This window comes from Balaenoptera physalus (genome assembly GCF_965194825.1).
Source record: "Balaenoptera physalus genome assembly, chromosome: 15".
Taxonomy (NCBI): domain Eukaryota; kingdom Metazoa; phylum Chordata; class Mammalia; order Artiodactyla; family Balaenopteridae; genus Balaenoptera; species Balaenoptera physalus.
In genome coordinates this window covers 77,996,879-78,013,848 of record NC_138894.1, presented here as the reverse complement: position 1 = coordinate 78,013,848, position 16,970 = coordinate 77,996,879, and the positions used below count along the sequence as shown (strand labels likewise).

The 16,970-nt window shown below is 36.7% G+C and overlaps 1 protein-coding gene across 2 annotated transcripts in view; it reads right to left on the bottom strand.

Annotated features, from left to right (window-relative positions):
- The window catches only part of ASXL2 (ASXL transcriptional regulator 2), a 131,443-nt gene that overhangs the window by 38,912 nt on the left and 75,561 nt on the right, over positions 1-16,970 (bottom strand). For both annotated transcript variants that reach the window (XM_082427535.1, XM_082427536.1), the window contains 2 exons: positions 13,976-14,084; positions 10,466-10,616 (listed from right to left, as the gene is read on the bottom strand). In XM_082427535.1, the coding sequence (XP_082283661.1) occupies positions 10,466-10,616; positions 13,976-14,084 (260 nt within the window). The remainder of the gene's footprint in view (positions 1-10,465; positions 10,617-13,975; positions 14,085-16,970) is intronic.

Below are 16,970 nucleotides of genomic sequence, written 5' to 3'. Positions count from 1 at the left end.
TATGTTTAAACTCTTTGAGGAAGTGCTAAACTGATTTCCAAGATGGCTGAACCATTTTTTACAATTCCACCAGAAATGTATGAGGGTTCTAATTTCTCCACATCCTTGTCAACATTTGATATTGTCTGTCTTTTTGATTTGACCAATGTTTTTAAAGGGACATTATGAAAATAAAGCTAAAAACTATTAATATTTAACTACATTTATTTTCTTTTTAATGGTGTGCAGAAATCTGAGATTATTCATGTCCTCACCTGTCCCAATAACTGTCTGAAAATAAACAGAAAACAAACGACCAAGCCAAAATGACCCCATTAAAGAACATAAGAATTCTACTTTGTAGCCTGGAAAAGAGACAATAAAGCTATCTGTAATTACCAGGGCAAACTGTTTGGAATGTTTCCCTTTACGGCAAAAGCCCTTTCTAACAAATGAATCCATAAACATATCTCAAAGCCAACTGAAATAAATCAAGAAAATTCCAGGACCCACCAATGAGGAACACCTCCCAGTACTTAATGCCAAGTACTGGTCTCATAACTTTAATGAAACAAACTTTACTCTAACTTTTAAATATTAAGGGTTCAAAACTACGAACAGCAAATAAGATTTAAACACGTGTTGAGAAACTCATCTCTTTTAGTTTCTTTTAGTGTCTACAAGACACATAACTTTATTAGAGCAACGATGAATTAAACATCGTCTATGTGCCTAATGCTGCGCTAGGTTCATTTGAACAGAATTTCACTGAACTCTTGTAACTACCCTCTATGATGGGTACAACTTCTCTCTCTACCCCCACCCAATCTCCTCCAATTCTACCCTCTGAGATAACTAAATAATATAGTTGGGATGGCATCCTTGCTGACATTTTTCTATGCCAAAAAAAAAAAAAAGAAAGAAAAAATTTCAAGGATATACATTTATAAATAAATAAATATACACATCTGCATATTGTGATGGTATTATCTAAATTTTCCCTATCTGGAAATTTAATTAGCCTGACAAAGGACACAGCTAGTAAGGAGCACAACCAAGATTTGGACTCTGTATAGTTTCAGAATGAGTGAGTACTTGTAGTGAGCTAAGTGGTGGCCACCAAAAGTCATGTCCATGTCCCAACCCCCAGAACGTGGAAATGTTACATTATTTGGAAAAGGAGTCTTGGCAGATTTAATTAAGGATTTTGTGATAAGGAGATCATCCTGGATTATTCCAGTCGGCCTTAAATCAAATGACAAGTGACCTTAGACACAAGACAGGCACAGAGGAGAAGGCCATGTAGACAGAGGCAGAGACTGGAGGATATGGCCATAGGGAAAGTATGTCAGCAACCACCAGAAGCTAGAAAATACACAGAACAGACTTCTCCCTTAGAGTCTCTGCAGGGAGTACAGCCCTGCTGACACCTTGACTTCCGACTTCTGGCCTCTAGAACTGTGAGAAAATAAATAAATTTCTGTTGTTTTAAGGCTCCTGGTTTGTGGTAATCTGTTACAGCAGCCTTAGAAAAGTAATACAACACTTAAAACTGATTTTATTTTTTGGGCTTCCCTGGTGGCGCAGTGGTTGAGAATCTGCCTGCCAATGCAGGGGACACGGGTTCGAGCCCTGGTCTGGGAAGATCCCACATGCCGCGGAGCAACTGGGCCCGTGAGCCACAATTACTGAGCCTGCGCGTCTGGAGCCTGTGCTCCGCAACAAGAGAGGCCGCGATAGTGAGAGGCCCGTGCACCCCGATGAAGAGTGGCCCCCGCTTGCCGCAACTGTAGGAAGCCCTCACACAGAAACGAAGACCCAACACAGACAAATAAATAAATAAATAATAATTAAAGGTGCTAATAATTAAAAAAAAAAAACAAAACTGATTTTATTTTTTTAAGTATCAACTCATAGATGTTTACATATTTGAAATGTTTACATCATTAGCAATTATTAAAAATTTGGCACTCAAACTGTGCACTTTTGGGGTAGTGGGAGTTCCTTCAAGTTGTAAACCATCTCTGGGACATGGCCCCAGCAGTATCCAACCACTTTCTTGCCATCTGGCACAGAAAGAGTCCTAGGCAAATCTTGCATAATTTTTTTGCCCAGACTTGGAGCACCCCCTTCTCCAAGGAGACCTGATACCTTTTTATTGAAAATGGTATTAAAACACTGCACTTGATGCTACTCAGTTACCAATGGTTCTAGAACTTTTCAGTGACTGGAACAAAAAAAAAAAGAAATTTTTTCAAAAGAAAAAATTTTTTAAATTCATGCAAAAGATAACAAATCAGAATTTATGATTACTGCATTGTCACTTAACTTTTCTGATTTTATATTTCTATAGCTTTTCTTCCCAGATAATCCTGGTTTCTAATAACATTACTGTAACTATTAACTTGTTTTCTATTATAGATTTAATTTCAAAGAAATCATATCAATATAATTACTGAAAAGAAGACTACTGAAGGCAGTTTAAGATTTCTCTGAGTCTGGTCTCCCACACCTAAGACATATCCTACAGTAACTTACCTATGTCATTATGTTCAAATTTGACATATACTTGAGTTTGCTTTAAGTTGTTTGATATTTCTAGAAAGTGCATTTTAAATTTTTAATTGGTTTAATTATGTAAAGCTATAAAACAAGTTACTTTCATATAAATCTAGCTCCCTCCCCTGTCTACACCACTTTATTACCTCCTTTCCCTTAAAGGAAATAATTTATATTAGTTTTTATCCTTCCATTGTTTTTTATTTGCATTTTTGTTTTGGTGAAAACACAGAATGCGCGCGCGCGTGTGTGTGTATTTTAATATGTTAACTCACTTCTTTAAGCAAAAAAAACCATGTACTAGAAATTGTCCATACTCTTGATTTTTAAAATATAATCAATATAATATATCCTGGGGAAGAGAACAGACAGAACATAAGAGATCTTCCTTTTAACACCTGCATAAGATTCCACTGGCAGATGTACCATAATTTCTTCAGCTGGACTCTTATGAGTATTTTGGTAATTTCTAGTCTTTTGCTCTTATTACTACAATGTCTTAACCAGCGGTTTCTAAGGTGTTGTACCAAGAACAAAACCATCACTATCTAAAAATCTGTTAGAATGCAAATTACTAGATCCCAGCCCAGATCTACTGAACCAGAAACTCTGAAAGTGGGGCCCAGGAATCTGCATCATAATAAGCTCTCCAGGTGATTCTGATGCATGTTCAACTATAGTATATACTGAGAAGCAGTTTTCCAAAGTGGTTGTACCGATTTATACTCCTACCAGCAATATATGAGAGTTCCAACATAATTTACCACATTAACAGAATAAAGGAAAAAAATATATCTACTGAAATAGTAGATGAAGGAAAAGCAACTGATAAAATTCAACATCTGTTCATTATAAAATCTCTTAGACTACAAATAGAAAGGAACTAACTTCATCTAATAAAGAGTGTCTACAATAACCTATTATAGTCAACATCATTCTTAAAATGGCATAATATTCAAAACTTTACGTTATAAATATAGAGAATGAAAAGGATGATTGATGTTACCACTCCTATGTCACTCTTTACTGGAAGCCCTAGCCAGTATAACATGGCAAAAAAATAAAACTGCCACTACTCATAAATCACACGTTTGTATATGTGGACAATCCTAAGAATAAACCTATATATAAACCATTAGATTAGAAAATAATTTAGAAATGTTGCTGGATACAATATCAATGTTGGGAGAGGCAATCCACCACGGGCCCTCAGTGTTGCTACAAGTACTTGCTGGGTATGGCAAGAATGCAAGTCCCTGAATGCTGTATTTACAGTCAGCAACTCTGAGAGAAGGCAGTTAACTCTTCCCAAAGTAGGCTTGCTTCCACTTACTATTTAAAAGCCCTGAAAGGAGACACAGAGTTGGCCAACAGGCACATGGAAAGATGCTCAACATGACTAATCATCAGAGATATGCAAATCAAAACCATAATGAGATATCACCTCTTACTTGTCAGAACAGCTATCATCAAAAAGACAACAAATAACAAGTGCTGGCGAGGATGTGGAGAAAAGGGAACCCTCGTGTACTGTTGGTGGGAATGTAAATTGGTGCAGCCAGTATGGAAAAACAGAACAAAGATTCCTCAAAAAATTAAAAATAGAACTACCACATGATCCAGCAGTTCCACTCCTGGGTATTTATCCAAACAAAACAAAAACGTAATCAGGAAAGATATATGCACCCCTATGTTCACTGCAGCATTATTTATAACAGCCAAGATATGGAAGCAATCTAAGTGCCCACCAACAGATGAATGGATAAAGAAGATGTGCTATGTATGTATGCATGTACATACAAACACACAGCACATGCACACACACACACACAACGTGGCACATTACTCAGCAATAAAAAAGAATGAAATCTTGTCACCATGTGTGGCAACAATGATGGATCCAGAGAGCATATTATACTAAATGAAGCCAGAAGAACAAAGACAAATACTGTATGATTTCGCTTATATGTGGAACCTAAAAAACAAAACAAATGAACAACCAAAACTAAACAGAAACAGAATGGGAACTCTTTGGCAGTCCAATGGTTAGGACTTGGCACTTTCACTGCCATGGCCCAAGTTCAATCCCTGGTCAGGGAACTAAGATCCTGTAAGCTGTGCATTGTGGCCAAAAAAAACCCCAAACAAACCCAGAAACAGACCCATAGATATGGAGAACAAACAGGTGGTTGCCAGAGGGGAGAATGGTGGTGAGGGGAAGAAAGAAACAGGTGAGGCAGATTAAGAGGTACAAACTTTGTTACCAAATAAATGAGCCACAGGCATGTAATGTATCCTACCCTATGGGGAATATAGTCAATAATGGTGTAATATCTTTGTGTGGTGACAGAGGACAACTCGACTTATCATGGTTATCATTCTGAAATATAGAAATATGGAATCACTATGTTTTGTACCAGGAACTGACACGGTGTTGTAGGTCAACTATACTTCAAAAACAAACTCATAGAAAAAATGATCAGATTTGTGATTACCAGAGGTGGGGAGGTTGTGGGGACTGATGAAGGTACAAACTTCCAGTTAGAAGATAAATAAGTACTAGGGATGTAATGTACAACATGATAAATACAATTAATACCACTGTATGTTATATATGAAAGTTAAGAAAGTACACCCTAAAAGTTCTCATCACAAGGAAAAAAATTTTTTTTTAATTTCTTTAATTTTGTATCTATTTCAATATATGAGATGATGGATGTTCACTAAACTTACTCTGGTCATCATTTCATGACATATGTGAGTCAAATCATTATGCTGTACACCTTAAACTTATACAATGTTGTATGTCAATTGTATCTCAATAAAAACGGAGGGGAGGAAGGGAGGGAGGGAGAGAGGGAGGGAGGGAAGGAGGAATTGAACTCCTCAACCTCAGTGTTCCTTGGCTAAGATACAAAACGACAGCATGAGTAGCATGCACCTGGGCCCATTATCTCATCAACCATGGAAGACTTGGAGATAAAGAGGAACCAACACAACAAATATGCCATGTTCATACTGCTTGCTATGCTGTAATAAAGTCCTTTTTCTCTGACCCAGGAGTCTTGCATCTTCTGTCAACATGCATGAACCAATACAAAGCTAACTTGTTAGCTTACAAAAAGGACAGAATCCTAGACCCTTCACAGACATTGACAATCAATTTATAAAAATTAACTATATGTATTTTTTTTGTTTTTTGCCCACATCACACAGCTGTGGGATCTTAGTTCCCCGACCAGAAAATGAACCCATGCCCTCTGCAGTGGAAGTGTGGAGTCCTAACCACTGGATCGCCAGGGAAGTCCTTGTATATATTTTTATGTATTAGCAATAAGCAATCATGAAATGAAAAAATTTTAAATCCATTTATAATAGAATAAAAAATGTCAAAGAATAAATCTAATAAAAGATGTACAAGACCTCTACAAAGAAAATTATATATTAATGAAAGAAGACTGCAGAAAATGCAGTAATATCACTTTCATAGATTGAAAGGCTTAATGTAAACATGCAACAGAGCCCAGACTGACATACAGTTTTAATGCAATCCCGATCAAAATCCTAGCAGGTTAATGGGAGCGGGGGCATGTGAAAACTGACTAGCTGATTCTAAAATTTACATGGAAATCAGATGAGCCAAAAGAACCAAAAAATCTTGAAAAACAAAGAGTTTAAAACTCTTTGGTTCTGCAAATAAACTAACTGCTTAAACAACACTTCTCAAGATTATATCCTGAACTACTAGTCCTCCAATGTGGACGGCGCAACAGAGTCAAAAGCACTCATTTAAGAACTTATTTAGTATCTGATTAGAAACAAAAATGCTTGCTTTCATATAAACATATAGACATAACAAAAGGTTAACAAGTTCTGATCAAAAGCACTCATTATTTGATTTAAAAAACCAAAAATGTCACACACAAAAACCAAACAGCAACCTAGTAGAGAGATCTTTTTAAACTCAAATTTAAGTGTTTTCAGAAAAATATTTGAAACAAATTTTAGAACTGAGGCTTATTAAAGCCAGTTTTACACAGTTTACTGGAAGTAGTTTCAGGCTGTTGGATACATATGTACCATCCCCTGAGTATAAGATCAGAAGGTACCATTTTTCAGATATATTATATAGCATTGGGAATTTTCCATTTCAACAAATGATTATCATATTGAACAAGGTCAAAAGGGTAATGGACTATTCATATTAGATGCATTTGAATTAAAAGCTTTAGTAAATAATCTCTGACTTAGCATTTTAGTTTCTCCTGAAGACATTCAATGGGTCCCTCTGAAGTATTAGAGAGACTAACAGAAATAATGGAGCAGTAATATCAAAATTGAAATTGAGCTTTATATAGTTGAAGGATTAATAGTTGAAAGAGTGCATGGTCAAAAACAGCAATCCTTCTCTTAAGGGAGAGTTTTATTTTCACAGTAGTCTTTCTTTAGAGGAATTTCATTTCCAGAAGTAACAGACCATTTTAGTTCTAAATCCCTTCTCCTCACACCAAGTACAGTCTACTCCAAACTGAGCAGGCTGTGGTTCCTGATTATATTCAAACAGTCCCCTAACCAAAGATGAAGAGGCCATACCTGAACACCTTCCCTCGCTTCTGGGTACCCTAACTATCCAAGTCCTAGTAGTGTAACTGTCTTTAATACATGACAAAGCTAAACCCTCCAACTCAGACACTCATCACCCCAGGAGAGAAGAGAGCATCTCTCCCAAAGGTCTTTCACCATGTAAGTTATTAACTTTGCCCAAAGGAGTTTTTCTCTCCAGTATACTTTTTAAAGGTGACATTTCTATATATATATAATCATCATTATTCAGTAACTTAACACATATATAAATGCTGTTAGAGGGCAGACAGGTCTACGGTATTTTAAGTAACTCCAAACACACTATGTATCAAATTCCTGAAGCAGTAAAAATTAAAATGAGCTCATGTTCCTGGAAAGAATTAGTAACACCTTATAAGTGAAAAAGCATATTTTACTTAATTTTTTTCTTGACATTTTGAAAGCAGACCAAAATTTAATAAAACTTTTTTCATAAGATAAAAATAATGCTTTTGTAGTTGCTCCATGCTGCAGTATTTATATTTTAGGGAAAAGGCAGAGACTTCACTTAGCTACAGTCCTACAAAAAAGCAACAGAAAAGTTGATTTTAATCATTTTTCTGGCATTATTCCATCTTACCTTGGATTGGAATTCCAAAAAGCTCGTCTCTGAACAATGTTTCCTGTCTGAAAATTAGGAACCAGAACTACAAACTTCTAAGTTCTTCCACCTTACACAGAAATCAATAAACTAGTGTTAACATTGGACTGAATTTCAAAGTTCTGTTCTCTGTTCCTATCTGGCTAAAAAGGTATACCTATATCAGGAGAGTTTCTATCGATTTCCAACTAGAAGTATCAGTTTTGCTGTCAGAGCTCTTTATTTTTGTACATAAAAGGAAGTGGGTTTTGATACTATCTCAGTGTTCTTCCTGTCTTACAATGCATTTGAAATAAAGTGATGTCAGACTGAGAGTAAAAGCCCTAAATAAGAAAAAGGAATAGGCACATTTAGTTTGTTTTACCTTTATTAATAACTGCAACTGACTTAGAACTGTTGTGCAGCATGCTGCTACTATCACTGCTAACTACAAGTTTTCCACTTTAACTTGCATTGGACTACAAAAACATTCATAAATATATAATATAAACCTAAAATTTTTACATTTCTATGCCTATGTCATATGCATGACCCATGAATGAGAGAAGCACATCCTATGAGAGACGAAATCATTCTTCATTATTGCTCGCTCAGCATTTATCCATTTCTGAAGACTATCAGAGCTGCTAGAGTAGTTAGCATGTCCATATGCCATCATGTGCACCTCTCATCTCCACCTTCCAAACACCACATAAAGGCCATTCTATACTCAGTTTAATAGGCTACAATCAGAAAAGATCTTTACTGAACATCTCATCTTACGTAAACTGAGGCTAAGTACTATTGTGACAATTTCTAGAAGAAGAATGAATCAGAGGCAGTTCAAAAATAATTTATGTGGACCACAATTTTGAATTTGCTATTACCTTGCTGTTAATATCTTCTATTATTATGCTGAGTGTGGGGCAAGGTTATGCTATTTTAATCTACCCATTAAGCTACGGACAATGGGGTTCTATTGTTACTTTAAATCCTCCTGTATCACAAGACATTTACCTTAGAGAGAGCCTTTCACAACCACAAAACAACCACTACTTCAAACAGCCACTGCAGTTATAAAGCAGAAACTGACACACCATTGTAAAGCAATTATACTCCAATAAAGATGTTAAAAAAACAAAAAACGAAAAAAAACAGCCACTGCAGCATATGAGCTACTGAAAAGCAAAGACCTCCACAACCAAGATTTTGTTCCCAGTTTACTAGTCTGACCTCCTTTAGTATTGAGTTCCCTGTTTCCAGCCACATCCAGAAATTATGAATCTAGCTGTCTCTCTTGCCTGATGACTTGGCTTGGTTCCTAATCCTAGATCAACAATTCCCAAACTTAAAAAGAAAAATTTAAACTGGGGAGAAGCAGAGGAGAGACAGAGCCCTTAATACTTTTGGCTCTATCCTTCCAAAAAAAAAAAAAAGGTCTTTAGTAGACTCTGAGAAACGTAAAGTCCTGGACACATCTCCTTTCACTACTGACAGGGATTACTTTAAAAAAACACATATCAAGAATATTGGTCACAGGTCCCAACCTTGCCTTGCCTTTATTCCATTTGTTCCTAACACATGATGTCTGAGCTGCTCTCTAACTGGTTGTGATCTTAAAGCTAGGATCCTCTGGTTTCAAAATCTGCGCAACTTGCAAGTGTAGTAGCTGTATGAGAGAGCACAGATAATGCCACCAATTACCTGAATTTTCTCCAGGAGTAGCACACACATTAACACAGAAATGATAATAAAGCAGATGATTTTTCTGTTATAGTTCAAAATCAATAGTTCTAGAGGTACTTAAAATTAATGAGTCAAGTATTCCAACAAGCATCACTCTAACTTCTAGATCCAAAGGCAACTCACCTATGACTCAAACGTAAGAGGTCATCCAAGCTAGGGAAACTCTTGGATGTCTGTATTGCTCTGGAATATCACTATATCAGTCCTTATAAAGGAACCAGCATGAGCTGGCTTAAAATCTGTCCCACCATGTATGGCTAAATTTATCAATATTGGGGTAAAAATGATTTCCCCTCTTCAAAAAGACTCTTGACAAGAAGCTACAAATAATTAGAAGAGGTAATAAAATGTATCCTTAACTGGAAAATTAATCCCAGGGAAGCTGCGGCAACAAAGATATTATTCCCTAAAGAAAGTTTTTGGGTAAGCTATGAAGCAGAAACCAAGCAGGAGATGAGAGCAAAGACCAGCAGACTAAATTTAGTCTTTGCTAGTAGAAATGAAAAGCATTATTTTCCTAGTAAGGAGAGAGTTCTTAGAGCAATTAAGTCCTCAAATTTTAAAAGAGAGCATTAGAGAGGTAAATAAAATAAGAGCATCCTAAAAAAGGCTACGGGCAGCCAAGAGCTAAAAATAAACCCAGGTAAAACCCAGAGCCATGTTATCCAATGTGATGGCCACTAGCCACATGTAGCTATTTAAATTTTAGTTAAAATAAAATTACAAATTCAGTTCCTCTGTCACACTAGCTATATTTCAAGTGCTCAAAAGACACAAGTAGCTAGTGGCTACTTTGTTGAGTTGGACAGCATAGATGCAGAACACTTCCATCACTGCAGGAAATTCCACGGGACAGTACTGATCTAACTGGTAAGGGAAAGAGACTAACTGACGTGGGGTCTAGAAAAAGAGGAACTATTAACAAGGGCATTTGTCCTACAGCATTCAGTACTGTATCGAGGGATCAGGTGGATTTACCTTTCCTTTTCCACCTGCTCTTTTTTCCCTCCTTGTTGCTGCCACCATCACTGCTGCTGCTGCTGTTCTCAGAACTCTGGGAATCTGACTGACCATCACTGCTTTCTTCTGAACCTTCTGATAGCTCTTTCACCCCATCCGGCACATCTTTCTGAAAATGTAGGCATCCAATTAGGATTAATCATTACCATTTCAGCAAATAGGAATTAAATTTCTGATATGCATTGTTGTGACTTTTAATTGTGCTGATTAATTTTTAGTATTATAAGATTCAGTAGCAGAACCAGCAATAATTTCTGAATTCCTGTCATCTCTCTTCTTTGGGTCAAATTAGTTAATGCTTCCATCCATACTCAAAGATAAAATTATACATGACAATCTTATGCAGGCACAACACAGAGGCTTAAATTAGACAAAAAACTTGGTATATATAAATCCAGGTAAATGATGAAATGTTCAGGATAAAATCTATATAATAACAATTTTTTAAAATGTATGTACACCCATCATGCATGTAATATATATATATATATTTGTGTGTATGTAAGTACCACTATGTACTGTAAATTCAGTTAAGAGTCTGGATAGCAAGTGATAGTGCATTATTTGAATCTAACTGGTTCCAAAAATTGGTTAGTAAGTAGCAAGAGTCAAACACAAAAGGAATGGTTTAAAAAAAAAAAAAAAAAACAACACATGAATCTTTGGTTTCTGCACTGGATAGTGAGAATGCTAATCGGAAAGGACACCTGTGTCAGCCACAGTATGTGAGAGATATAACAGGGTAGTTGTAAGATCAAGAACTAGGAAATTAAGACTTTGGGGGTTTGAATTCTGGCTTTATCTTCTCTTAATTATGCAGCCTTGGTCAAAGTCTTAAACTCTCATGCCTCAGTTTCCCTGTCTATAAGATGGGGTGACAGTACCTACCTTAAAAGATCATTCTGAAATTAAATGAGTTAATAAATATAAAATGCTTAGAACAAGGCCTGGCATATGATAAGAGCTCAATAAATATTAGCTACTATGTATCTATGTAGTATGTAAAATATATACATATAAATAAACACATTAGTGAATGTTATTTCTGAGTTATAAAACTATGGATGATTCTTTTTTCTTCTCAATATATTTTTTGTTTTCCCACATAATTTGTTTTTATAATCAGATAAAAAGTAATTCTGACACATGACCCTCCTACCTATAACTAGTACTCACAACATTATAGTCAAGATAGTAACCTCTGATCTAATAAGGAACTGTTTTTTTCCACTTATGTTTATACTCCAGTGCCATTTCACACTTTCTTAAAATACATATCCTTTATTTTTCTATCCTTTCCTTCAAAATACAGGAAACTTTTATAGAGTTAGTTGCAAACAAGACCTCTTGATCTGTAAGTTCAACAAGTACTTTAAATACAAATATAACTGTCTTCTTAAACTTGTGATCCCTCCAGGATCAACTCATGCCGCAAATCTTAGAATCACTGCACCCCTTCTTTTACCCACTCCAAATAGTTTACGTTTTATTTCTCTAATGTTCCTTGCCTCCATCTCTTTCACCACTCTCACAGTTTAGGCCAATTATCTCTTCCAAACAATCATAACCATCCTTTTGACAAATTTTCTTGCTTTACTCTTAAGTGTATCCTACATGAATTATCTTCCTAAACATGATCTGATCACGCTATTCTCCAAAAAAACCTCTGCCGTTTCCTCAACACATACCTACCCTCCCTCCTTCTCTCTCTTAACCGCTCAGTCAGGTTTTCAAAAGCCTCCAAAGTTTGGTCTTCACCTAACATTTACCCCATCCTGACTCCTTACCACACTAGACCACACACAGATTATGGTCTAACCACTCCAATTTACTTTCAAATCCATTCTGAATCCTTTTATCTGTGCCTTTGCTTAAGCTATTCCCTTGTCCTGGAAGGCCCTTCCTTCCATTATTTATCTGCCAAAGTTCAACTCAAATTTTACAACTTTAAAACAACAGAAAAACAAACTAAAACTTCCAGATCCCTTTATTCAAGGTTAATCTTTATTTCTCTATGCTCTCACAGTACTTCACAGCACAGTATGTTTTGTGAGCATGCAATTATTTCAGTAACTATGTGAGCTTCAAGAGATCAGGGACCATAGTTTATCCTTCTTTATAGCCTCTACAGTGTCAGGTATAGAATAGGCATTTAATAAGTGTTATTAACAATATAGAAGGTCTAGAACAACTAAAACCTAAAAGAAACACAGAAAGCTCTATGTGGGACTAGATCCCTGTAACCCTGTGAAGTTCAACAAGGTGTTTTAAAAGGAGGTTTTATGGGTAAGTTAGATCTTTTTAATGTTAGTGGGCTACACACAACCAGTGAGCACAGTGATGACTACAGCCAAAACTAAAAAGGTAAGAGGGGACAGAGTCCCACATATACATGGACATAGTCATTGATTGCCAAGCATTAACTCTCCTTCTGCTGATAAATTTCCTTTGGGAAACAACCCTTGCCTCAATTCATCTGGCTTGAGAGGGCTTAACCACACTTTCACATCAAGGGTGATAATGAACTTAAGAGTGGCCAATCAGAAGACTCCATATGTTTGGCAATGGTGATCATTCTGGTATAGGCACATGGGCCAAGCCAAACCAATTAAGCCACATCAGAACTAACTAAAGGGCTCCTGCTTCAGTTCCTGAGACTCCTTCTCTCCAGACTTACAGCTTGCAGAGTGGGGGTTGGGAGTGAAGTCATGTACGATGAGGAGAAGGCCTGCCTGAGAATGAAGCCAAAAGAAAGCGGAGGGACCCATCCCTGATGACAATCATTTGAGCTCCTAAATTCAGGCTGAGTTTCCCTAGAATTTTCAGTTACGTGAACTAATAAATTCTCTGTTTCACTCAAGCTCATTTGAGTTGGTTTTTCTGTTTGTAACTGAAAGGACACTGATAAGTCAAGGTCCCTTTTTAGTGCAGAAATTAGAACTTAGCAAGCCTGTTACGGTAAAAGAACATGGGAATTCAGTCAGATATGGATTCATATTCTGGTTCTGATACTATCTGGCCAACACTGAGCAAGAAAATACAATCTTTTGAACTTCGGCTTTCTCTATCATAATAAAGGAATTATAACCACAACTTTGAATTGTAATGGAGAATTAAATCAGAAAGTAATATAAAGCATCAAGGCTGTATGCTCCACAGTAATACTCATTATTATTTAAATATGTGACGCCCTTTAAAAGTCACTGGAAGTCATTTTCATTTTATCCTTTCAAAATAATACTATGGCAAAGAATGAAAAATGAAGTTACTTCTCCAATATACCTACAGATGGTTACAGATTAATTAAAAAAAAAAAAATGTATTGGATACGGGATTGAAAATTTTACCTCTTCCTGAAAGTAAGCTTTTCAAGAACAGAATTCTGTCTCTATGATGCAAGTATTATTTACTACATGTAGTTACTTCCTGTTTTCACTTTTAAAATGACTCCCTAACAAATATATTTACCTTCAAAGTATACACTCCCATTCTACCTGGAACCTTGTAGAAGATGCCCTCTTCACCTCGGGAGTTTGTGTGCAGCATTGCATTCAGGCATGCAAGAGGGGAAGTCCCACTGACAAAAAAAAAAAGAGAGAGAACACAATGATTAGTTTATGTCTCTGAATATCCTATGTAACACTGAATTAAAGATAAAATTAACAAATCAACACTCATTTGACATAAACACATTTTATAAACTATAAAAAGTCTATAAATCTAGAAAGGCTTCCATGGAGAAAATGGATGTAAAACTCCTTCCCAGATATCTAAAGAAAAAATAATTCTATAATTTTCTTAATCCCAATTCAGCATCTAACATTGCAGTCAAGACAAATTTCTCTCACAGAAGTATCACAAATATATTCTCTAAAGATTCTATTTCACTTACAATTTTATTTAATACACCTCAATAAAGCTGAAAAAAAATTTTTTCATCTATTTCATTTAGCACAAGACTTAAATGTCCAGAAGTAAAACAGGGAAGAAAAAGAAAACACACACAGAAACAAACAATATTAATCTCCCCGCATACTGCTGCACCAGACTGAATCTGAGTTATGGAACGAACACATTTCCATGCTCTCTTTTTTTAAATTGAGATATAATTGACATATAACATTGTATTAGTGTCAGGTGTAAAATATAATGATTCCACAGTTATCTATATTACGATAGTCTCTTGTATTTAGACCTATCATGAGATCACTTAAAAAGACATAAAGCAGGCTTTGGAATATTCATCTTCTATGTAGAAACCTGGTTAAAAGTTTACTAATTCTAATATACATTTATCATATTTTCTAGAGTTTTAGGTATATAATAAATTATCTGTAGAAAATATACATATATCATTTTCCTTTCTAATTGTAATCAACTTCATTTTCCTATAGTAATATAAATGGAGATATGTGGCATCCTTAAATTTCAAAAAAAAACCAACTCACAATATCTGAGGGATAAGGCAACTTATTTGCACATTTCCATATCTCCCTTCTCAGTTCTATGCTGGTACTACTCAACAACCCAAAGAAGCCCACTGGAAGAGGCTGCTAGATATCTTGGGTATCTAAAGATAAGAGTTCTCTGTGGGAGAGAGCAGGACCACTGTCTTTTGGTACTGTGAAGGTGCTGAGGGTCAAAAACTGAAAAGATGGGGACTTCCCTGGTGGCGCAGTGGTTAAGAATCCGCCTGCCAATGCAGGGGACACTGGTTCGAGCCCTGGTCCGGGAAGATCCCACATGCCGCGAAGCAACTAAGCCCGTGCACCACAACTACTGAGCCTGCACTCTAGAGCCCGCGAGCCACAACTACTGAGCCTGCGTGCCACAACTACTGAGTGCCACAACTACTGAAGCCCACGCACCTAGAGCCCGTGCTCCACACTCGCTGCAGCTAGAAAAAGCCTGCTAATAGCAACGAAGACCCAACGTAGCCATAAATAAATAAATAAGTAAATAAATAAATAAAATAAAATAAAATAAAATAAACTGAAAAGATGGAGGACAACAAAGAAAATAAAGGAAAACCTTTTGTTAAAGAAAATGATGAGGAGATGATGAAGAGACTTCCCTGGTGGCACAGTGGTTAAGACTCCGTGCTCCCAGTGCAGGGGGCCTGGGTTTGACCCCTGGTCAGGGAACTAGATCCCACATGCATGCCGTAACTAAGAGTTTGCATGACACAACTAAGGAGCCCATGAGCTGCAACTAAGGAGCTTGCCTGACGCAACTAAGACCCGGGCCAATCAAATAAGTAAATAAATAAAATATTTTTTTTTTAAAAAAAGAGGGACTTCCCTGGTGGCGCAGTGGTTAAGAATCTGCCTGCCAATGCAGGGGACACGGGTTTGAGCCCTGGTCCAGGAAGATCCCACATGTCACGGAGCAACTAAGCCCGTGTGCCACAACTACTGAGCCTGCACTCTAGAGCCCGCAAGCCACAACTACTGAAGCCTGCTTGCCTAGAGCCCGTGCTCTGCAACAACAAAAGCCACCACAATGAGAAGCCTGCGCCCCACAACAAAGAGTACGCCCCTCTCACCACAACTAGAGAGAGCCCACACACAGCAACGAAGACCCAACACAGGCAAAAATAAAAATTAATTAATTAATTAAAAAGAAAAAGAAAAACACTGAGCATCTCCAGGCTGATTTTCAGTTATGTTTATCTAATTTAGATATTTCCATGTTAAAAATACACATAATGGGGGCTTCCCTGGTGGCGCAGTGGTTGAGAATGTGCCTGCTAATGCAGGGGACATGGGTTCGAGCCCTGGTCTGGGAAGATCCCACATGCCGCGGAGCAACTAGGCCCGTGAGCCACAACTACTGCGCCTGCGCGTCTGGAGCCTATGCTCCGCAACAAGAGAGTCCACGATAGTGAGAGGCCCACGCACCGCAATGAAGAGTGGCCCCCACTTGCTGCAACTAGAGAAAGCCCTCACACAGAAACGAAGACCCAACACGGCCAAAAATAAATAAATAAATAATTAATTAATTTTAAAAAAACAAAGAAAAAGAGATCTTAAAAAAAAAAAAAACACATAATGCAATTCTAGTCAAAACCCCCAAGTTTGTATCAAATAAACATATAAAAATTGCCAAGAAATTTCTGGGAAATAAATGATGAGAGACTTGCTTAAGAAGATATTAAAATGTACTCTAAGAACATTATTAGAATATTAGTGAATAATGAATTACTGAATTGAATAATTATTGAATAATAATAATTGAATTAGAGTTTTATTGAAGCAATGTGTTTCTGGGACAGGATAAATAGGCAAATGTCCACTCTTACAGACTGCTGGTGGAACAAAATAGAAAATATAGAAACAGATCACAATAAATGTAAAAGGTACTATTTCTGTGTAGCAAGAAGAAGACTGAGTTATGACATGGTCACCTGTGGTGAGAATCTTTCTCTTCCCCTGAGCAGTATGAGAAAATAATACTTTCAGTC